Below are 25,688 nucleotides of genomic sequence, written 5' to 3'. Positions count from 1 at the left end.
GTAAACCTTCAGTGAGCAACCATAAATATTCAAGAAATAATAATTAAATCTCTGTATGCATTGGTAATATCACAATACCAACAACTTATCACTGTTAATGTGGTTTGTCCTTCCTTCTTTAACCTTGAGGTACAAAGCAAACTTGCGGAGTTCCTCATAAACCGTGAACTGTATTGCACCATGAGTAACCTGACAAAGTAATGCACATCTATTACACATGAAAGCTTCAAATAGATTCAAAGGCTTAGCGCATTGAAAACAGAAGGATTGTTTGGAATTGACTGTTCAATTGCATTTTGCCCTCTCCAAGACACAAAAGAAAGGGAAAATAAAATTAATAGAAAATATTAGAAAAATTTTATATGACTACTACTTAAACAAAAGGCTACTATATTTCTAACAGTTCTCACAATCGATCTTCAAATTCTGTTTGTTTTCCAGATACTACAATTTTATCTCAAACAGTTTTCTTCTTTTTTCCCTTCGCTTCTTTTGTTTTTATTTGGATTGTTTAAGCTATGGATCTTCAAGTATCTCGCTTCCTCCTGTTTTGATGATTTTGTGTGTGCATTTGAAGATGTATTATGTGAACATATAAGGCAATCATATTTCTGAAGAAATATCTACCATTTATGTCCTAACAGTAACTTAAAATTGAAGCTTAACAAAACAAGGCTACTTGCATGTCATTCATTTTTATCTTGACAAGCATCTGAGTAATATGAATTTCAGCAACAAGTGTTACATAGAACAAATTATTTTAAGGCCATTATATCACATGCAGCACTTACATGACAAATCCACTTTTGAGTTGTCATGCCCAATTGATAAGATTGTTTAAAATGTATATGCATCAACATGAAGGTCATAAATTCTGGATGGATGATCTTAGGAATTTCAAACACTTCAAATTTCACAGTTGGACCATCCCCAATCCCTGCCCAAGTTGTTATTGTTTCATAGTACAAGGTAGAAAGAAGGAGTAAAGAGATGATAAAATGAAGTACAACTACTAAGATTGTGAGGAGGGATAAGTAGACACTAATCTACCAATAAACAAAATCTGAAGTTGTATTCATGTTTCCTGAATGGATAATGTCAACAATAACTTTAGGTGCCTATGTCTTGAACTTTTTAATTATGAGCAAGCAATGTATCAGTTGCATATTTGGTCTCCTTAGTCACATTACACCCATTAATAATTTCAGTAGCATGAAGAATCAACTTAGTCACAGCCAAGTTCAGATGGGTGACAAAACAACCTTTTTGGGTCTCCACCGAACAATTAACCTTTGTGCAGGCTGTGGCAAACTACTTGGCCAAACCAATACATTTCTAGTTGTCTTCTCAAAATAGTAAACTTATGCCAAATTGATAAATTTCCTCTCCTCAAATTCATTTTTCACTCCATTCAGAAGCATAAGTTAGGTAGCTCACCATCAGGCTGCAACTTTGCTGATGGAACACAGAGTCATCTGAACCAACCACAGTGGCGATAACACTGGTTGCTAACTTCAACTATTAAAATTTTACCTCCTTTGATAAAACTGCAAATTTGAGTGTTGAGCACTTATTAGTGCTAGAGATATTGGAGAACAGTATGAACAACAGCAGGATCAAGGTTATAAAACATTACAAAGGAAATTAAAAAAAAAAACTTCTAGATGTAGCCCTTCCTTCTCTTCGCAAATTGTTATACCAGTACTAAACTATTTGCCTTTACAAGACACCAAATCAAAAAGATGCATAGAACAGTATAGCAAGAGAAATTGTAGGGAGGGATTGACAAATAAAAGATTATATGCTGGGTCAATAAATGAAAATAAACTAGAATAACTTCCAGGCCCCATTCACATTTTGAACCTTTAGTAACCTCTTAGTGGAAGATGACATCTATAGCTAAATGACTATTAGTCGTAGAATTGATTTTGATGATGTCAAAAGATTTTGAGTACAAATCATGATTACTAATGATCCTCTTGAGAGTGATGGTAGGATTTCTCATAATACTCATGGCTGATTTAATCCAAGAAGTTTTCTCAAATTTAAGTAAATCTATATTCCCAAGTCAAAGATTTAAGTTTTGGAAGCAAAGAAATTACGTTCGGTATGAAAAGATTGTGATAAAGGAAAGTCTAGCCTAGAATGACCTCTCAACAAGTTCAACTATTCATAAACTAAGTTTGAGAGGGTAGGTTTAGACTAGAATATGTTTGAACAAAGAAAGCTACTTAAAATCTAGTTTGTCATGTTTGGCACACCTTTGAATCGATTAAGAAACGAGCTTATCTGATCCATCTCAAATCAAGGAGAAAGAAAGAAATGAAATTCAGATGGTCTTCTTAGTCGATCAAGATTTTTCCTTAGCCAACCAAGATAGGATCTTAGCCGACTCACGTATTTGGATAGCCGACTTAGCCTCAGACTCAGGACAAAGATAGAAGACAAAAATTTCAAAATTCTCCTAAGCTGACTCAGAAAATAGCATAACTGACCAAGACTGGAGTTTAGCCGACGACAAAAATGAGATAGCCGACTCAGTCTCAAAGGTAGAAGAATACAGAAAGCAGTGTAGATTTATAAATTTTTTGAGCCGATCCAGAAAATCAATTATTGATTAAGTCATGAAAGTTAACCGACTAAAAAGATATATGAGCCGATCCAATCTCAGACAGAAAGAACAGATAGAAAATTAAATAATTTGCATCTATTCTTGAGCCATCTCAAAATTTCATTAGCCGACTCAATGCTTTAGATTAAACCGACTCACAAAATTCTGACAGAGTAACCACTAGTTTTTCAGATTTTTTTCAAATAGCTATAATTATTTCCAAGATTTTTCAAGCTTCCAACAGTTAAAGCATTAATTACAAATATTTTTGAGGCCACAAAAATGAAGAATTCAAATAGGGACAAAGCTTTTTGAGTTTTATTGATTTTATTCTTCAAGTTATTAAGTGGAACAAAATGAAGAGGGAAGAAAATTAAAGAGAGCTTTTAATTCAGACCTTCTTACATTTACTCAGCCAAGAAGAGAGGAAGAGTGCATTGAATTCAACAAACAACCAACGAGCAAGAACATTCAAGTCTTCGTCAATCCTCTTTCAAGCATTCAAGGAAGAAGTCAAAGTATTTTAAGAGCTCGACCATTGTAAGCAGAGAATGAAAGAAATTCTTTGTTCTATGTTATTCCAATTTCTTGGTACCCATTATATAGAAGAAAATTTCCTAAATCCAGACCTTAGAATCTGATAAATTACAAGAAATTAGGAAACTAGAGAACAAAAATAATTACAAGAAATTAGGAAGCTAAAAAAAGGAAAGAAAATAGAAATGATATCCTTAAACAGACTCCTTCAAATCTGGAACATAATCTGAAAAATAATTTAAAATATTATCCGTAAATTTTCTTCAAATTGAAACATAATCTAAAAAATAAATTGAAATAATATCCCTAAACTGACTCCTTCAAATCTAGAACATAATTTGAAAAATAAATTGATGAGATATCAACACTCCCCCTCAAGCTAGTGAATAGATGTTGGTCATTCCCAGCTTATCTACCAGCACTTCAAAATTTGATCTAGACAGTCCTTTTGTTAGCACATCTGCTATCTACTGTTTTGTAAGCACATATGTCATGCAAAATATCCGATCTTCAATCTTTTCTTTGATAAAGTGCCGATCTATCTAAACGTGCTTTGTTCGATCATAATGAACAGGATTATGTGCAATACTTATTGCGGCCTTATTATCACAATATAGCTTCATAGGACCCATACTAGGCATTTTCAGTTCTTCCGTTAGCCTCTTTAACCAAATTAGCTCACAAGCTCCTGTGCAAGAGCTCTAAATTTTGCCTCTGCACTGCTATGGGCTACAACATATTGCTTTTTGCTTCTCCAAATAACCAAGTTCCCCAAACCTTTGTACAATAACCTGATGTGGATCTCCTGTCCTCTACTGAACATGCAATCTGCATCGGTAAACGCCTCCACATTTCTCAGCTCATTTTTCACAAAAAACAAGCCTTTACCTGGTGTAGTTTTTATATACCGCAGGATTTGATAGACTGTTTTAAAATGCTCTTCAACCGAAGAATGCATATACTGGCTTACTACACTTACTGCAAATGCAATATCTGATCTTGTGTGAGACAAGTATATCAATCTTCCCACTAGTTGTTGATATCTCCCCCCTATCTACTAGAATTTCATTCACTGCTCTTCCAAACTTTATGTTCAGATCTATGAGTGTTTCAGCAGGCTTGCAACCGGGCAGTCCTGTTTCTTTTAGCAGGTCTACTGCATATTTTCTTTAGGAGATAAGAATACCTCTTGCTTCTTGCCACTTCCATCCTTAAAAGTATCTAAGTTGCCCGAGGTCTTCATTTTAAATTCATTTCTTAGAATTTTCTTCAACCTCTCCATTTCTTTCGCATCGTCTTGGTTAATATAATGTCATCCACGTACACGATCAAGATAGCTTTCTTTCCATCTTGTGAATGTTTGAAAAAAAGAGTGTGATCAGTTTGTCCCTAGTGGTAACTATGCCTCTTTATCGTCTTTGCAAAACGATCAAACCAAGCCCTCGATGATTGTTTTAATCTATATAGTAACTTCTTCAACCTGCACACTCTACTATCACTATTTCTCCTTCAAAACCTGAAGGCAAACCCATATAAACCTCCCCATCAAGCTCTCCATTGAGGAAGGTATTTTTTACATCCAATTGATGTAGTTCCCAATCAAGATTAGCTGCTAATGATAGTAACACACTTATAATATTTAATTTTGCAACTGGAGCAAATTTTCCGTGTAGTCCACCCCAAAAGTCTGAATGAATCCTTTTGCAACCGGACGAGCCTTGTGTCTCCTATTTCACCATCTAACTTATACTTAATGGTAAACACCCATTACACCCACAGAACTCTTACCTTCAGGTAACTCCACTACATCCCAAGTTTCATTCCTTTTTAAGGCTCTCATTTCTTCAAGCATAGCAGCCTTCCATTCTGGTTTTTCAAGAGCTTTTTGAATATTTTTTGGAATTTCATCCTTTTCAACCATTTTTGTCAAAGCACGAATGCTGATGATAGTCGACAGTAAGATAGGTAGTTGGAAATGGGATGTTGTGTGCATGCTCTAACCCCTTTTTGAGAGCTATTGGAATGTTCAATCATTAGGTTGAGACTCCATTTGTGGCAAGTTCGAAGTATCACTAGTATCAACAGCTTCAATTTCAGTTTGTGTATTTACCTATGGATTGGACTTTGGCAATACGGCTGATGCGTGAAAGTTTGCACTTCTTGAGGCTTTTTCTCTCTTCGTGAATAAACACGAAGCTCTGGTTGTTGTTGACTAAGCCCATTTGAATCTCTCCCTATTTCCAAATCAAACTCTATTGATGACACAATTGTAGGATTTTTATTTGTTGGTGTTTCGGGTATGGCAGAAACTACAGGAAGAGGAATAGGACAATCCCAAAGCCTCTCTTCTCCTAATGTTTCCCCCTGAAGAGTGGGGTTTGGGTAGAAAGGTTGGTCTTCAAGAAAAGAGACATATAGGGAAACAAACAATTTTTTTGTGGCTAGACAGTAGCATTTGTATGCCTTCTGATTTGGAGAATACCCAACAAAAATGCATTTTATGGCTTTAGGATCTAACTTTTCATGATTAGGACTGATATTATGACAAAGGACATACAACCAAAGACTTTTGGGGATAAACAGGTGAACAACCGGGTTTGGGGATACAACTCAAGTAGGATACAAGATACTCCAAGGTGCTTTAAAGTTGAGGACTCACGATGGAAGTCGGTTTATCAAGATGCAATTAGGACAGCCTCACCCCAAAACTGCTTAGGAACATGGATAGTAAACATAAGATGCATTAGGACAGCCTCTGATACCATGTAAGCGGAGAATAAAAGAAATTCTTTGTTCTATGTTATTCCAATTCTTGGTCCCCATTATGTGCAAGAAAAATTTCTTAAATCTAGACCTTAGAATCTAGTAAATTACAAGAAATTAGGAACCTAGAAATTGAAAATAATTACAAGAAATTAAGAAGCTAAAAAATAGGAAAGAAAATAGGAAATGAATCTCTAAACAGACTCCTTCAAATCTAGAACATAATCTGAAAAATAATTTGAAGTATTATCCCTAACCGACTCCTTCAAACTAGAACATAATCTGGAAATTTAAAATAATATCCCTAAACTGACTTCTTCAAATCTGAAACATAATCTAAAAAATAAATTGATGAGTTGTCAACAACCACTTCGACTTCTTCAAGAGTTTAAATAGTTTTATTGCTTAAACTCACAATATGATGGTAAATCCTGAAACTCACGATATGATAGATAGAACTTAGCCACACAATTCAAATCTCTTGTTAATTTACTGATAGACACTAGATTATATATCAAATTCGGAACATGAAGTATAGATTTTAGTGTTAAATTGGCAAATTTATAGATCCTTTTCCAGCAACAATTGAGAAACTACCACAGTAACTCGAATTTTGAAATTTCGGGACATGGGGTATATGTAGAGAAAGAATTATGACATCCGGTCATATGATCTGAAGCCCTTGAATCCATAATCCAAATGCCATTAAACTCAGAATTTGCACTCACGGCAGAGAAATAATTACCTTTTTGGACTACAGAACAGTTTGAAACTAGAACAGGTACATTCTGTCGAGATGATGGGTTGGGCAAGAAGGGCGTGTAGTTGTTCAAGCTGCTCCTTGCTAAAAACTGATCCTCCTGCTTTGTTTTCCTCTGAAGTAGCTGGAATCCTTTGCGCTGTTCATCTTGTTTGTGTGGCTTCCAATTAGCTGGTTTTCCATGTATCTTTCAACATGTTTCTCTAGTGTGATACGGACATTGACAATGATCACACCAGGCTCTATCATTCTTCCAATTTCCATGCTGATTTCTAAAACTAGCAGGTTCATAATTTTTTGAAACAAGGGCAGAGTTTTGAGACGGTCATCCAAGATGATCTCTTTGCTTCCTCCTAGCATGACACGTTTCCTACTTCTTCCCTTCTCACCTTTGCAAACACCTCTCTAATGTTTGGAAATGGTTTAGTTCCCAATAGTCGACCTCGTACCTCGTCTAACTCCTTGTTTAAACCATGGAGAAATCAAATACCTGTTCTTTTTCAAGCATTTGCTTATATTTCAAGCTGTCCTCGGCACAATGCCAATTTGTCTCATAAAATATGTCCATCTCCTGCCATAATTCAGTCAAAGTATTAAAATACTATCACTGAAAGATTACCTTGTTTTGTGTTTTTTAGGATAGATCTAATCTCAAAACACTGTGCTAAGTTCTCCAGATCTGAGTACATTTCATGCACCATATCCCATATCTCCTTTGCTGTCTTGTAGAATAAATAGGTCCGACCAATCTTAGGTTCCATGGAATTAATCAATCAAGCCATAACCATAGAATTTTTTGATTCGCCGGTTGGATAGCCTGTTTCTCCTTCCTCAGGTACTATCATTGTACCTGTCAAATAGCCAAATTTGCCTTTGCCTCAAATTACCAGCATAACCGATTGAGACCATTCAAAAAAATTGGTCCTATTGAGTTTATGCTGGGTTATTTGGAGAGAATGAGTATCTCCGACAGCAGGAACCACAGATGATGACATATTTTTGGAGGGTTCAAATGATACCTCCGAGGAACCTTTTTGGGTTGCATCAGCCATAGCCGTTTTGGCCATAAAAAAAATGATCAGAGGAACCTTGGCTCTGATACCATGTAAGCAGAGAATGAAAGAAATTCTTTGTTCTATATTATTCCAATTTCTTGGTACCCATTATATACAAGAAAAATTTCCTAAATCCAGACCTTAGAAATCTGGTAAATTACAAGAAATTAGGAACCTAGAAATAAGAAAATAATTACAAGAAATTGGAAACTAAAAAATAGGAAAGAAAATAGAAAATGATATCCCTAAATAGACTCCTTCAAATCTAGAACATAATCTGAAAAATAATTTGAAATATTATCCCTAAACTGACGCCTTTAAATCTAGAACATAATCCGAAAAATAAATTAAAATAATATCCCTAAACTAACTTCTTCGATCTGAAACACAATCTAAAAAATAAATTGATGAGCTGTCAACAACCATTTCGACTTCTTCAAGAGTTTAAATAGTTTTATTACTTAAACTTTAAATTTTTGTATATCTTTCGTTGATTGTCATGACAAGTTTCTTGGAGGAAGAAACTTGATGTTAGTTCAAGCCTTAAGTTGAATGCTATAAAATTTTGGTCGGTGAACCAAGAAAAACCAATTGAATTGATTGTAAATCCAAAAAAAAAATCGATTGTAAGATTTTAGTTAATGAGCTAGAAAAAATCAACTGGATTGGATTGTGAACTTATGAAAACAATCGGACTGTAATCTTGAAGGATTATAGTTGAAATTCTCAAGTGGGTTGACTTGGAGAGTGGACGTAGGTGCTGAGTTGAACGTCGAATCACTACAAGTTTCTAGTGTTTGTAATTAGATGTTGTGTTTATTTTTTATCTTCTGCTGCATATTTTCTGCTAAACACTCCACAAACATTTTTAGATTTATTGTCAGCACAAGTTCCTCAAATAATTTTTATAAAACTCAATTTACCCCCCCTCTTGGGTTGCTTCCTCTGAAAAATAAGTGGTATTAGAGAGGATACTCCGTTTATTTGATCTAACCATCAAGAGTTAAAGATCAATGGCAACTCCAATTGGTACATCATTGGTTAAGAGCCAACCAACCAATTGACCTCCACCTTTTAATGGCACAAATCACACATATTGAAAGGCACAAATGAAAATATTCCTTCAAGCATAAGATTATGATATGTAGAATGTCATAGTAAATGATCCTCACACACCCACAATTATGATTGATAGCATGCCTTCTCCCAAATCTGAAAAGGATTAGAATGATCTAGATAAAAGATTAGCTCAATTAAATGCAAAAGCAATGAATATTTTGTATTCTGCTTTAAATGCTAATGAGTTCAATAGAATTTCTCCATGTATGTCTACAAAAGAGATTTGGGATATATTAGAAGTTATCGATGAGGATATTAATCAAGTAAAAGAATCAAAAATTAGCATACTTGTACATAAATATGAATTATTTAAAATAAAATCTAGTGAAAGTATCACTGATATGTTCACTAGATTTACTGCTATTATAGATGGTTTGAAAAGTCTTGGCAAGGACTATACTAATAGCGAACTAATTCATAAAATTCTCAAATCATTGCTAAAAAATTTGAAAACTAAGAAGACTGCAATCCAACAAGCTAAAGATCTCAACAAATTGCCTTTGGAAGAGCTTATCGGCTCACTCATGACTCATGAGTTAAGCATAAACTAGAACGTGGAAAAAGAGGCAAAGAAAAGAAGAACAATTGACTTAAAATCAATGGCCAATGGAGATGTAAAGTGATACGTCGGAGGAATCTAACAATGACGATAGAGTGGCCATGATTATTAGAAAATTCAATAGATTCATGAGAAAGAAAAGATTTAACTCCAAGAAGAAAGGATATGCTAGAGGAGAAGGAAGCAAGAAAAATGAAAAAGAAAAAAAAAAGAAGCAACCAACGATATGCTATGAATGCAATAAGCCTAGACATTTTAAAGTCGATTGCCCTCTTCTCAAAATAAGCTCAAAAAATTTCAGAAAGAAGACTATGATGGCCATATAGAGCAATGATGAAAATTCTAGCTCAAGAGAAGAAAAATCACAAAAAGAAAAAGCCAACTTTTGCCTCATAGCATATGAGAATGAGATAAATGCTAATAACTCAAATGATTTTATTTTTTGAAGAGTTGCATGAAATAAAGAACTTAAAAGTTAAACCATTCATTAATTGAAGAAAAGATTTCAAAAATAAAAGAAAAATCTTAAAAATAAAACAATTTGATTGAGAAAAATGAAAATCTTCAAAAGGAAGTAAATAAGTTGAAGCCCACTGTTGACAAATTTACACTTAGCTCACAAAATTTACAAATACTTTTAGAAAAATAGAAAATTATTTTTGATAAAGCTAGCTTAGGATTCAATACTTCAAGTAAATAGAAATTTCTGCAAAAAAATTATGAAATCCATATTTGAAAAGCATACTATCACTTATTTTAAATGTAACAAAGTATGACATAAAACTATTGATTGCAACGTATTTAAATTTGGAAATGCTAAAGTAAAATAAATTTGGATTCCAAAAGGAACTGTCCCAACTAACCTCAAAGGACCCAAGAAAGCTTTAGTACCTTAAAAGACTTGATCTATATTTTGTAGATGAGCTTGGCATCCCTTGAGACGAAAAGAAAATGATATCTAGACAGCGGATGCTCAAGATATATGATGGAAGATAAATCTCAATTTATCTCTCTTAACGCCACAGATAGAGTTGTTACATTTGAAGACAACAATAAAAACAAAAATATTGATCTCGATGATATAAAGATCACTCCTACCACTTTCATTAAAAATGTATTACTTGATGATTTAATGGATAATTTGCGTAGTATAAGTCAATTATATGATAAAGGATTTGACATTTCATTTAATTCATCATATTGCATAGTAATTAGTTCTACTGATAATGATATCAAATGCATAGAAAAGAGATATGAAAATGTTTATTTGGTGGATCTTGATAATCTTCACAAGGATAACATAAAATATCTAGTTGCTATGAATGCCAAAGTCAATGAAACTAGTTGAATTTAGCAAAATAAATTAGGTCATACAAGCATGGACTCCATTGCTAGATTAATCAAAAATGATTTGATGAGAGATTTACCAAAAATTATTTTTGAAAAGAATAAACTTTACAATGCATGTCAATTAGGTAGGCAAACTAAATCTTCTTTCAAACCTAAAAATATTGTTTCAACTACTAAGCCTTTGAACTTTTGAATATAGATTTATTTGGACCTATCAAGATTACTAGTTTTGATGGCAAATGATTTGATTTTATTATTATTGATGATTTTTTTCGATATACTTGAATTTTATTCCTTACATATAAAGATGAAGCATTTGAAATGTTTGCAAAACTATTTAAGAAAATCACTAGAAAAAAAATTGCAGTATTTTGAAAATTAGAAGTGATCATAGTACAGAATTTGAAAATCAAACTTCTGAAAAATTTTGCTCTTAAAATAGAATTGATCATAATTTTTTAGCATCTAGAACACCTCGGCAAAATATGATGGTAGAAAGAAAAATAGAACTTTGCAAGAGATGACATGAACTATGCTTTGTGAAAGTAACCTATCAAAGTATTTTTGGGCAAAAGCTATAAACACTAGATGTTATGTGCTTAATCGAGCATTAATTGGATCAATTTTAAAAAAAAAACTCCTATGAGCTTTATGAAGGAAAGAAATCAAATATTTCTTATTTCAAAATTTTTAATTGTTGGTGTTTTATTTTGATAAATGGTAAGGACAAACTAGACAAATTTGATGCAAAATCAGATAAAGATATTTTTCTTAGTTATTCATCTAGCAAAGCTTATAGAGTATTTAATAAGATATTTTAGTTGTAGAAGAATCAATTTATATTGTATTCGATAAGACTAACATTTTCAAATCAAGAAAAGTAGAAGTAAATGATGATGCAAGTATTCTTGAAAAGAAGATGAAAAAAATATCACTAGAAGACACTCCTCATGGCCAAAAAAAAAGAGTAAGAACAAGAAGATGAAAATGAAGAAATATATGAGTTACCATCCACTATCCAACAAGATACACATGATTTACTAAAGAAATAGAGGTATGCTCATAGTCAGTCTAAAGAACTTATTATAGGTGATCTATCTTAAGGCATTAAGACTAGAGTATTAATTAGGAAAGTATTAAATCATTTCACATTTGTTTCTCATGTTGAACTGAAAACCATATTTAAAGTTGAAAAAGATGCAAATTAGATAATAGCCATGCAAGAAAAACTAAATCAATTTGAAAGAAATAATATTTAAAATTTAGTTGAAAGACTTAAAAATTATCCTATTATTGGTATAAAATAGATTTTTCGAAATAAATTGGATGAACAAGGCAATGTAATTAGAAACAATGCTAAATTGATTGCATAAGATTATAATCAAGAAGAAATTGATTTTAATGAAACTTTTACACCAATTGCTAGACTTGAAGCTATTAGATTGCTCTTAACTTTTATATATTTTATGGATTTTAAGCTTTTTCAAATGAATATAAAAAATACATACTTAAATGAATACATTGCAAAGAAAGTTTACGTAGAATGACCTTCAGATTTTGAAAATCATGAATTTTCTAATCATGTTTTCAAATTAAATAGAGTATTATATGGTTTGAGACAAGCTCCACAAGCATAGTATGACCGTTTAAGTAAATTCTTGTTTGAAAATGATTTTAAAAGAAGAAATGTTGATACAAATCTTTTTATTAAAAGAAAATCAAATGATCTTTTAATTGTTCAAATTTATGTTGATGATATAATATTCAATGCTACTAATGGGCTTCTATATGAAAAATTTGTAAAACTAATGCAGGATAAGTTCGATATAAGTATGATGGGAGAATTGACCTTCTTCCTCAGACTCCAAATTAAGCAATCAAATGAAAGGATCTTTATAAACCAAAGTTTGTACTAAAAAAAATCTGGTATGGATAATGTCAAAGACATTGGCACTCCTATGAGCTTAAGTTGTAAGCTTGATCAACATATAAAAGATAAAGTAGTGGATCTTAAGCTTTATAGAAGTATGATCGGATCACTACTTAATAGCAAGTAGATCCGATATTAATTTGACTAAAAATCTAATTCAGCATTCAAGATCAAAGTATATAGAAATTAGGCATCATTTTTTTAGAGATCATGTACCAAATAATGATGTTATGCTTGAATTTGTATCCACTGATAATCAAATTGCTGATATTTTCACCAAACCTTGAAATGAAAAAAGATTTTGCATGATTAGAAAAAAAATTAGATCTTTACAATCAAGGTTTCCTGTACCGGTACCGAACGGCGTGCCGATGTCGGCCCGATATGGTATGGTACCGGTACCGTACCGACACAGTATGCCAAAGCATACCGGTTCGGTACCGGTACACAATTTTTTTTCGATTTTTAATTTTTTTTTTGATGTTGAAGTTAATAATTGATAAATACAATCTCAAAATGACATTATATTGCATATTATTGATATATTTTGATTCAATTTAGAGTTAAGTAGCGATGCAAAGACTCTTGATCCAAAATTTCAAACATATATTTATTTACATTATATTTTAACTATGTCATCTTAAAATTAAAGAAAAAATATATAAAATATGCATTAAAATGTATCTAAATATTTAAGTACAAAGCGCAATAACTGATATACGAACCTCAAGATGTACTCTGCATTTAATTTCTTGTCGAGTGTCTGTGATACTCATAAATGTCTGGATCATTAACATAATCTGGAGGGATATCAGTCCAACTCTCTAGCCAAGCTGCACCTACTTTCGAATATTCATCCCATAAGACATCCTCTCTGGATTGTAAGACATCTCAGACCTCTCACTAAAACTTTGGTTCTGAGAAGTATCCTCGAGATGATGGTACGGCTGTGGAGGAGCCTATCCAAATATGCCAGTAGTAAAATATGATTCGTAAGATGCTCCAAACTGCATAGGGTAGTAACCACTAGAAGATGCCTCAGATGCACCATATGCAAATGGATCATAAGGTGACTGCGGATAATAGGATCCATAATGCGAGGATGATGTAGATACATCCATGGACCCTACTCCATGTGCAAGATCGTCCGCAGCTGCATCATGTGTTGGACGACCTCTAGGAGTCCGTCGTCTATATGAAATCGGCTCCCCACGGTCTCTACCGACTCGTCCACCATGATCCCTATCCTGTGTGACATGTGTAAACTGAGACTCATCGGTGAATCGAATGTCACCCTGTGGCTGTCTCATAAACGATGATCTCCTGTCCTCCAGTTCCTCCCTGATCATCAGATCCATGGCTACTACCAGTATCATCATCACTCTCCCTGATGTCCGTATTTGAGCCAAATAGCTCTTGTACTTTCGAGAGCGGTGTACGTACAACTGTCTTTTTCTTTTCCCCTTTATGCCCCTTTTAACTGAGTTTTCTATGATTGAGAGGATGGATACCTTCTTGCTGGCTGTCGGAAGGATCGTTTATACATCTCTCACTCGAATCTCCGGGAAGATGTATCGGACAGGGAGTCATGTGATGAATGAATCCCTTGTGTCCCCTCAGGCTGTGGCTGATCAGCTGAAACCAAGGTTCGCTATACCGATACCGGATGGCGTGCCGGTCTCAGACCGGTACGGTACGGTACCAATACCGTACCGACACACGGTATGCCTAGACGTACCGATCCGATACCGGTACACAATATTTTTTTCGATTTTTAAATTTTTTTTTGGATTTTTGAAGTTAATAATTGATAAATACAACTTCAATATGGCATTATATTGCATATTATTGACATATTTGGGTTCAATTTGGAGTTAGGTTGCGGTACAAAGACTCTTGATCCAAAATTTCAAACATATATTTATTTACATTATATTTCAACTATGTCATCTTAAAACTAAAGAAAAAATATATAAAATACGTATTAAAATGTATCGAAATATTTAAGTACAAAGCGCAATAACTGATATACGAATCTTAAGATGTACTCTACATTTAATTTCTTGTCGAGTGTCTGTGATGCTCGTAGATGTCTGGATCATCAACATAGTCTGAAGGGATATCAGTCCAACCCTCTAGCCAAGCTGCACCGTACTCTCGAATATTCATCATCCTATAAGGCATCCTCTCTGGATTGTAAGATATCTCAGACCTCTCGCTAAAATTCTGACTCTGAGAAGTATCCTCGAGATGATGGTATGGTTGTGGAGGTGCCCATCCAAATATGCCAGTAGCAAAATCTAATTCGTAAGATGCTCCAGGCTGCATAAGGTAGTAACCACTAGAAGATGATGCCTTGGATGCACCATATGCATATGGATCATAAGGTGGCTATAGATAATAGGATCCATAATGCGAGCATGATCCAGATACATCCATGGACCCTACTCCACGTGCAAGATCGTCCGCAATATATATATATAATTAAAATATATACAAGTATAACAAAACACGATAGTTTTATGATAATTAAAATAATTATATATAATTTTAAAATAATTTTAATAATTATTTTAAAATTTATAAATTCAAAATAAATATGTTATATGCTTCAAATAATATTTTTAAATTAACTAAAATATAACACTATTTTTATATATTTTTTATTTTATAATTAATTTTTTTAATTTAAATAGTTAAAAAAATAATTTTTTAATTTCAAATATTTTAAAAAAAATTAAAATTAGATTTAAGTAGCTTGAATCATTCTAAACATGATTCCCAAACTATAATTTTTTCTCTAAAATTTAAATTTTTTTTAAATTTTTAAATAAATAAATATTTAAAAATATTTAAAAAATATATAATTAACGAAAATTAATAATTTTGATGTCATCATGTAGATCTTTCAAAGATCTATCACATATAATTAAATCATACCAAAATCATAAGATTTTGGCATGATTTTCTCCTATTTTTATTTTACCTCATTTTTATCCTATTTCTAACAACAAAAATAAAAAAATATTTACTAACAAAATAACAGATTATCTTACCTCCGGCCAAAGATCAGCCTCTTCTCAAATCACTCCAATTTCACGAAATTTTACCTTTTCTAATTTTTTGGAGGTCTCAACGATTAAGTTGCCCACGGCCATGGGTGTTCTTTGAGAACTCTCAAAGAACACCGAAGGCCTGGTGCTTATTAAAGCACCATGCCCTCCCCCCATGTAAACAAGCACCAGACCCTCCTCCCATGTGAAGTGGATCACGCCCATTTCTCTTCCCCCTCCCTCCCCCCAACCACATGAAAAGGCCCCCACCTTCCCCCCTCCCCCCTCCCTTGGGCGGTACGGTTCGGTTCACCCCGAACCGGTTCAGAACCAAGCCGTACCGCCCGATTTCGAGCGGTATGGGCCCGAACCGCACCGAACCGGGCGGTTCGGGGTCCTTTTCCGAAAAACAGGCCTGAACCGGATCGATAAGGAACCGATCCGACTCGATACGCCCCGTACCGAGCGGTTCGGCCCGGTACGATGAACCATGGCTGAAACCCTGTGGAATATTTTCTTCTGCCCATTGCCCTGGATCCATCCTAATCTCCCTCGCCACCACACTGACTGGTCGTGGAGGGGACCCTGGCTCATCAAGCTCTGGCTCCTGCTGCTGACCTGCAAGCCATCCGATGATCGGATCGTCGTCCTCGTCGGCATAATCATCCAGCGTCGGATCAGTGTACTTCAACTGAACTTCCTCCTGAATGCATTTTAGCCTCAACCTCAGATCGTAGGGAACATATACAAGATCGTCGAGGCATTTGTGTCAGACGATTTCTCTGTTTGCTTTGGATAACGGCGAAAGTGGATCAATTACGCTCAGCCACTAGCAGAGACCGTCTGAGAAAGAATACAGACAGCCATGTCTCAAAATTTTTGCTGACGTTTCAAAATGAATCCACCATTCAGCTGCAAAAGCAAAATTACATATCAAATTTGATGATATTATTAAGCAAAATTACATATCAATCTATGTTGCTCATTATTAATATGTAATTTATCTGGATTCATCTGCTTTTTGCTTACGACAACTGATGGAACTCCAAAACTGTTTGATCCCTCTTTAAACTGTTTCGTCTGAAACAAAATATATTTATTATTTATAAATATATCTAATAGAATTTAGTTGAATAATTATATCTATTTTAAACTAGCATACCTCTTGCAGATACAACGACGTGATTTCTGAATCGGACACCATCTTATATATGACATTGCGAAGAGCAGCAAGAAGCTCGCTGTCCATATCTATCTCCGAAATGGTATACTGAAATCTCGAATTCAAGTAATAAGCTGCAGATAAATTTCAATACTGATTAAGCACACTTTTATTTTCATGCTTCGAAAAAAATATTTTAAAACATTCTTGAATCCAAACTTACTAACTAGATGCAAATCTCTTCCCATCTGATAGTCCCAATGGCGCTCAATGATGTTAATGAATTCTTGAGCATGCTTGGGATCATTCTCACTGATCTGTTTGTTTGCCCTCTCCATCATGTAATATAAGAAGCCCATCTGGGGGTATCTCTCGCTGTCCACAGCGTGAAGCACCTCATATAAAGGCTTAATAGCCTTCACTACCTTCTCAGCCCGCTACCAAGATGACTGACTCGTCATCAAGTTCTCCACATGACTTCCATCAGTGCCGGCCCTCGCATATCTGCTCTCCTGCCACTCGACACTAACAAACATTTGACGTAGGCCTACTTTCTTCTGAAGAAGACTATAAAGTGCTATGTAGTTGGTAGCAAATCGTGTGATACCCGATCGTAAGATCTCCCCCCCAGTATACGTCCGCATCAATGAAAGAACCCATGTGTAGTTATAGATAAATCTAGTAATGATCTGGGCAATCTCCACTACCTGCTGCACCCTGCGAATCTTCTCAATATCCATCAATATAAGATCAATGCAATATGCAGCACATGGGGTCCAGTATATCTGCGGTCGCTGCTCCATCAGCAACTCTCCGACAGCCTTATATTGTGATCCATTATCTGTGATGACCTGCACGACATGCTACTCACCCACTGAATCAATCACCTCCTTCATCAGACCAAGGATATATATGACATCATGCATCTTATCTGAAGCATCAATTGATTTGTGAAAAAATATTTTTCTATCACAGCATGTCAAAAAATTAATGATGCTCCGTCTAGTAAGATCTGTCCAACCATCACACATCACTGTCAGACCGTATGTAGGTCATTTATTTTTGTAAGAAGCAATCCATCTCTGCAGATCCTCCTTGTTGCTGTCAAGAAGCTGACCATAGATGTCCTTAGATCCTGAAGGATCTACACCCTAGCCGGCAGCCTCTATGGCTAAAATAGCAGATCAGTAGTAAGGATTGGCTGTTGCATTTGCTGGAATATGGCTGAAATGAAATCATGATCCAATAGCTCGCCACATATCCTTCTTATCTTTTTTCAGCATACTGTCAATTCTCTGCTGCTTTGAATCCTTGCTGGGCAATGCATATGGATCCAAATTCTGAATACTAGCTCCTGCTGGAATATCTCTGGAGGACCTCCTCCTACTGCCAAAAGCTCCCAACAAAGAAGAAATACTGCGTCTGCTCCCTCTACCACCAGGCTCTCTGACTGAAGTAGTTCTCCTTAACTTGAATGCTCCCCCACCAGTCGTTGATCCAGATCCTGATTCATAGTATGATAGTCCGAATCGCTCTCTGTACCGGACCATCTCCTCCTACCGATACTGATCCGCCAAGCTCGCTTGAATGGCAGCCTCAATCTGTGCCTCCTCATTATCTGAAGCAGAAGCCTCCTCTAACTCTCTAGAGTGATAAGAAGGTGGTTCTGCAGCTCGACGGTCTACTTCGGTCCTTTTCTGCTTTGCCCTTTCATTCGCTGCTTTCGAATCAGCAAAGTACTTTTTCATTAATTATCGGATCTCTTGCGGATATTTCTGACACATGGACATATCAGGATAACCACCAGTCGTGTACTGCTTCAACCTAATCACCCCTCCTCCCTTGAACTCTGTGTTGCACCATTTGCATCTCCAATGATGCCGAGCCGAGAGCATCTCGTCATGATCCCAACCGATGTCACGCTCTGGATCTTTCTTCTTACTCATTTTTACAGGTATAACAAATACTAATAATTTCGAATTAACTATAATATAACACTAATTATATATGTTTTTTATTTGATAATATTTTTTACTATTTAAATATTCATAAAAAAAATTTCAAAAAAAATCTCAAGTTAGATTCAAATATTTCAATTGTTTTGAACCATTCTAAACATTATTCTCAATTTCAAAACTAACTCTGATTTTTTATTTTTTAATAATTTTTATATAAATAAATATATACTATAAAATAGCTGATTAATTAAAGTGAACGAACGTCATGCTCTAAATTTTTTTTTATAAATATATGCAAGTATAACAAAACATGATAGTTTAATGATAATTAAAATAATTATATATATTTTTAAAATAATTTTAATAATTATTTTAAAACTTATAAATTCAAAATAAATATGTTATATGCTTTAAATAATATTTTTAAATTAACTAAAATATAACACTATTTTTATATATTTTTTATTTTATAATTAATTTTTTATTTAAATAATTAAAAAAATATTTTTTAATTTCAAATATTTTCAAAAAAAAATTGAGATTAGATTTAAGTAGCTTGAATCATTCTAAACATGATTCCCAAACTCTAATTTTTTTTCTTAAATTTAATTTTTTATTAATTTTTAAATGAATAAATATATATAAATATTTAAAAAATATATAATTAATAAAAATTAATAATTTTAGTGTCATCATGTAGATCTTCCAAAGATCTATCACATATAATTAAATCATACCAAAATCATTAGATTTTGGCACGATTTTCTCCTATTTTCATTTTACCTCATTTTTATCCTGTTTCTAACAAAAATAAAAAAAAATATTTACTAACAAAATAACAGATTATCTTACCTTCGGCCAAATATCAGTCTCTTCTCGAATCACTCCTCCAATTTCACGAAATTTTGCCTTCTTTTTTAATTTTTTGGAGATCTCAACGAAACCGTTGAGACCAAGGTTGCCCACGGCCATGGGTGTTCTCGGAGAACTCTCAGAGAACACCGAAGGTCTGGTGCTTATTCAAGCACCAGGCCCTCCCCCCATGTGAAATGGGCCACACCCATTTCTCTCCCCCCTTCCTAAGCACCAGGCCCTCCCCCATGTGAAGTGGGCCACGCCCATTTCTCTCCCCCTCCCCCCCAACCACGTGAAAAGTCCCCCATCTTCCCCCCCTCCCCCCTCCCCCATGTGAAATGGTCCCCCAGATGGTACGGTTCATCTCGAACCGACGACGAACCGAGCTATACCGCCCGGTTCGAGCGGTATGGGCCCGAAACGCACAGAATCGGACGGTTCGGTGCGGTTCGAGGTCGTTTTTCGAAAAACAGGCCCGAACCAGATCGGTAAGGGACCAGTTCGACTTGGTACGCCCCGTATCGGGTGGTTCGGCTCGGTACGGCAAACCCTGTTTACGATCCTTATGGTTGATTTGTTTTAAATTAATTTCATGAATGATTAATTCATTAAATTTATGCATGTTTGGATATGTATTTGAATGTGATTTTGATGTCTATTAAATGTGGCTTGATTGTTGCATCATTCTTTAGAAAGCCTATTCCTGAGACTCCTGTGCTAGACTAAGCCGACTAGCCTATAATTATAATCGATCCATCGTTAGTCGACCAATCCAAAATTTTAGTTGACCCACGTTGAGCCGACTAATCTGCGAACTGAGTCGACTCAGATGTCGAGACCCAAATTTTTAACAGAAAGCTCTAGCGGATCATTTTTCACCTTTTTCACTTTCACTTCCTTAGCCATCCTTGTGCGAAGACCCTACCCCACCAAATAGTGCCTCCTTTGTCATCTTCCTTGGATTTGTGGCGGTTTTTGAAAGTTCAAATGGCACCCAAGAAGCAATTGACCTACCGTATGAAGCACCCATGCCAACACCCTCCATCGAGAAGACATTCTCGAGTGAAGAGAGACGGATGAAGTTTCGAATGGACCCAAGGGTTAAGGCGAGCATTAGAAAAGATGTTCCTCAAGCTTCTTGTTTCGTTGCTTCTTCTCATCCACCTCCTCAGCTGAGACAAGTAGACAACCATCTCCACATCCTCAACTAGCACCTCCTCCTTTCTCACCAAGTCAAGCAATTCCGCTTTCATCGAGATCAGTTACCACGAGGAGGAAGATAGATTTTCATTTCTTGGAAAAAGAAGATTTTGAAATTGGAAAGAAAATCAAAACTTAAGGTTAGGAACATCTGTGCACCTTAGACTTACCTACCTATCCTAACCTAATTCAAAAATTTTATGGTAATGCAAAAGTTGGATATGTTGCATTGAGATGAAAGTAAAGAAGATCAAGATCACTCTCAATGCAGAGAGACTTGGGCTCCTCCTTAGGGCATCTGCTGATGGATGAGATAGATTAGATGATAAGTGCAGTGAATTACGGACCATACTGAGGAGAGAAGATGTGGCGGAGTTTGAAGAAATTTTGACAAAAAGACTTGTAGTGGAAATGACGCTGCTTCACCGCATGACTGCCAAGATATTCCTTCCAAAAGTTGGTCGCTTTGATTTTGTTGTAAAAAGGGATGTTACCATTATGCACCATACTATACATGAAATCCCCTTCAACCTACCATCTACCATAATCAAAGTGATGCAAGAATCAGCCTCACCAGCAAAACCATCCCTACCATATGGTACATTCTTCACTTTGATATTCAAAGAATTTGGAATCAACTTTAACGGGGAGCCCTCAAGAAAGCTGCAGCACTTTGATACATATAATGATAAATTACTGAGACGAATGGGTTACATCAAAGCTGATGGTCAATGGATCAGAAAGAGAGGACAGAGAAGAAGCTGAAGAAGACAGACAGAGAAAGATGTGAGCCAGAGGAGCAACAGGAACATTGCACTTCTACGGCTCAGTCTGCTCAGTCTGCAGACTCTACCCAAATATTCCATTTATCTGAAGATCAACTGGAGGAGTTAGCTCAATGGGTTCATGACATGCTTCTGCGGTCCATGAGAATTCTGTTCAGGGAAATGTTGGATGAGCAAGTTCATGTTTCTGGGCCATTGAACACAAAATCTGGCATCTTCCTCAGATCCTGTACCTCTCCTTGACTGAACCCCATCCTAAGATATCTCTTGCATTGCATGACTATGTAGTTATTTATGTGTTAGTTGCTTGATCCTTATATGTTTCTCTTGGTATAAAAGAACAGGCCTGTTGAATTTCATGTATAAACTTGTCCTTATCGATGCAAAGTTATGCTTTTATGAAAGTGCTTGAATGCGTACTTTCTTTTGAATGAGTGAATGACGATTGAAATGATACCATAACTAAATTGTCATAATTAAAATGTTTCATTATCTGGCTTAGCATTATTTATACTTGGCAAAACTCAATTTGACCCTTTTACTGATTATGACCAAAAGGGGGAGAATAATTGTGGAATTGAAGAATTTGGAAGAAAATATCGAAATGAGCAAATTTTGAAATTTACTTTTCTACATAAGAAAGGGGGAGTTTTTTGTTTGAGCTTTGTTTAGAGTTTGCTTAGAATTTGATTTGATCAAAATTATATCAAAATACTGCCTTATTCACATAAGAAAGGGGAGCTTCATTAAAATTTGATAAATATTTGATACATTGTATCAGAATTTTAAAATCTATTAGTGCTTGAAAGGTAGTACTTAAAGGATTTTGTCATCATCAAAAAGGGAAAGATTATTAGTCCTAGAATTGATTTTGATGATGTCAAAAAGTCTTGAGTATAAATCATGATTGCTGATGATGCTTTTGAGAGTGATGTAGGATTTCTCATAATGCTCAGTGGTTGATTTCATCCAAGAAGAAATCCTCTCATATTTAAGTAAATTTATATTTTCAAGTCAAAGATTTAAGTTTTGAAAGTAAAGAAATTGAGCTCGACATGAAAATATTGTGATAAAGGGCAGTCTAGCCTGGAATGACCTCTCAATAAGTTCAACTATTCATAAATTAAGTTTGAGAAGGCAGATCTAGCCTAAAATATGTTTGAACAAAGGAAGCTACTTATAATCTAGTTTGCCACATTTGGCACATATTTGAGTCGATCAAGAAAGGAGCTTATTCGACCCCATCTCAGATTAAGAAGAAAGAAAGAGATGAAATTCAAATGATCTCCCTTAGTTGACCAAGATTTTTCTTTAGCCAACCAAGACAGGATCTTGGCTCACGTATTTGGTTAGCCGACTCAGCCTCAAACTCAAGGTGAGTACGAATATTTCATAAATTCTCCTAAGTTGACCCAGAAAACAGCATAGCCGACTAAGACTGGAGCTCAGCCGACTCCCAATGAAATAGCTGACTCAATTTCAGAGGTAGAAGAATATAAAAGGCAGTGTAAATCCACCAATTTTCTGAGCCGATCCAAAAAATCAGTCAACTGACCAAGTTATGAAAGTTAGCTGACTAAAAAGATATCTGAGCTGATCCAATCTTACACACACTAAACAGACAAAAAGTTGAATAATTTACATATGTTCCTGAGTTATCTCAGAATTTCACTTGGCCGACTTAACGCTTCAGGTTAGCCAATTAAGAGCTTAGATGAGTCGTCTCAAAAATTCTGACAGAATATCAGCTCATTTTTTAAAATTTTTCAAACGACTATAATTTGGTTCTAACGGCTATTTTCAAACTTCCAATAGTGAGAGCATTAATTACAGACATTTTTAAGGCCATAAAAGTAAAAAATTCAAATGAGGACCAAACTTTTTGAGTTTTATTGATTTTATTCTTCAAGTTATTGAGTGGAACGAAGTAGAAGAGAGGAAGGAAATCAAAGAGAGCTTTTAATTCAGACCTTCCCACATTTACTCAACTAAGAAGAGAGAAGAGTGTATTTGAATTCAACAAACAACCAACGAGCAAGAGTATTCAAGTCTTCATCAATCCTTTCTCAAGCATTCAAAGAAGTCAAAGCATTTTAAGAGCTCGACTATTTCGACTTTTTCAAGAGTTTAAATAGTTTTATTGCTTGAACTTTACATTCTTGTATTTCTTTCTTTGATTATTGTGACAAATTTCTTTAGGGAAGAAGCTTGGGGTTGGTCAAAGCCTTAAGTTGGATATTGTAAGATTTTGATTGATGAACCAGAAAAAACCAACTGAATTGATCGTGAATCCAAAAAAGCAATCGATTGTAAGATTTTGGTTAGCGAGCTAGGAAAAATCAACTGGACTGGATTGTGAATCCGTGAAAATAATCTGGCTATAATCTTGAAGGATCGTAGTTGAAATTTTCAAGTGGCTTGACTTAGAAAGTAGATGTAGGTGCTGAGTTGAGTACCAAACTGCTATAAATTTCTTGTGTTGGTGATTGTATTATGTTTATCTTTTATCTTCTGCTGCATATCTATTTCTGCTAAGCACTCTACAAACATATTTAAATTTATTGTCAGGCACAAAGTTCCTCAAATAATTTTTAAGAAACCCAATTCACCCCCCTCCCCTTTTGGATTGCCTCCTCTGAAAAATAATGACCAAACAATAAAAGAGGCCAAGGTATTCCAATAATCATAGTCATCTGTCCAAACTATTTGGGGAAGAGACCAAGTTCCCAACTACGCTAAAGGCTATACATCTGTGGATTGTAGAAAACCAATACCAATAAGAATAAACAAGAGGGAAATATAGTGAGAGGATAAACTAGTCAAGCAATCATGATGCAACTATCAATGTATTATTTGTCAAAGTTGAAGATACAGAAAGAAATATATAATGAACTGAACTTAGCAGCAAGAAATGTGTGTCCAAGACCATATATTGACCATGATGCTTTGAACTATGTCCTTATAGGAAGCACAATGGTTTACTAGATCTAGATGCAAGCGAGGGTCCAACTGTTCCACATAGAAACTATCATAATGACATAGCATTCATCAAGGATTGCAAAACCAGCCCGAACTACCCAGTTCAAGGTGTATCGAGCCATGCCAGCAGCGAACCGGGACGGTTTAGGCAATTGAAATGAGAAACCGACGAAGAAGGTGGAGAGGGAGAAGGAAGGAGAGGAAAAGAGGGAGGAGGAAAGGGAGAGAGGGTCGTTGAGGCTGCTGGAGGCTTGCCGCGCTTGATGGAGAGCCGGAGGAAGGGCTATTCCCTGCTTCCAATCGAAATAGGGCCGTTGCAGCACTATAGTGCTCTGTCGTGGATTTCCCTTAGAAGACTACGCGACCCCCCCCCCCCAAAACTTAAATGAAGCTGGCTTGGGTTTGCCGACTTCATTATGAATTGTGTTTTAAACAAAAAAAAAAAAAAAAAGTGATGAACAAGAGATCCGCTCTATTTCGAACCCATAGCATCCACGGGGTGGCTTTCTGCCATCCGACGGCCTCCTCGCTGCCTTCCTCCCTCTCTAATCTCTTATGGAGGATCGTGGAGTCCTAAAGGCCTCGACGGTCCTCCGATGGCCACCATCAGGCTCCGTCCCCCTCCCCCTCCCCGTCTCTCTTTTCCTCCTCGATTCTCCCTCGTTTCTGTATCAGTTCGGGCCCAACTCGGTCCAATGGGGTGGGGTGCTCTCGGCCGACCAGCATGGGTTCCGATTTTGAGTTGGCGAACCTTGATTGTAACATTTGGGCATATAGTCTCATCACCTTAATTGCATACAATGCAATACTTAATGGTCATACAGAGATATTGGAATGATGGGGGACTAAACTGTAGGACATAGCCTATGACCAACTGGATTCATCCTATTCTCCAAGAGGTTCAATAATGCGATATGGGCTTTATATCTCTATATTGGACCATGTAGCTAATATGGAACTAGCAGATCCGAAAGGAAGGGACTTTGGTAAGTAGAAATTTGAATTCACCTAT

General features: G+C 35.4%; 1 protein-coding gene and 2 pseudogenes across 1 annotated transcript in view; all 3 read right to left on the bottom strand.

Moving 5' to 3' along the window:
* Window positions 1–25,688, bottom strand: part of LOC140856213 (folate transporter 1, chloroplastic) — a 54,139-nt gene that overhangs the window by 4,998 nt on the left and 23,453 nt on the right. The window contains exon 5 of the mRNA XM_073253355.1: window positions 79–189. Coding sequence (XP_073109456.1) covers window positions 79–189 — 111 coding nt within the window. The remainder of the gene's footprint in view (window positions 1–78; window positions 190–25,688) is intronic.
* Window positions 13,429–14,164, bottom strand: LOC140856008 (uncharacterized; annotated as a pseudogene).
* On the bottom strand, window positions 16,608–17,795 carry LOC140856007 (uncharacterized; annotated as a pseudogene).

Source organism: Elaeis guineensis, chromosome 3 (genome assembly GCF_000442705.2).
Source record: "Elaeis guineensis isolate ETL-2024a chromosome 3, EG11, whole genome shotgun sequence".
In the NCBI taxonomy this organism is placed as follows: Eukaryota; Viridiplantae; Streptophyta; class Magnoliopsida; order Arecales; family Arecaceae; genus Elaeis; species Elaeis guineensis.
The sequence above is the reverse complement of the archived record's forward strand: the minus strand, read 5'-3'. Positions and strand labels throughout refer to the sequence as shown.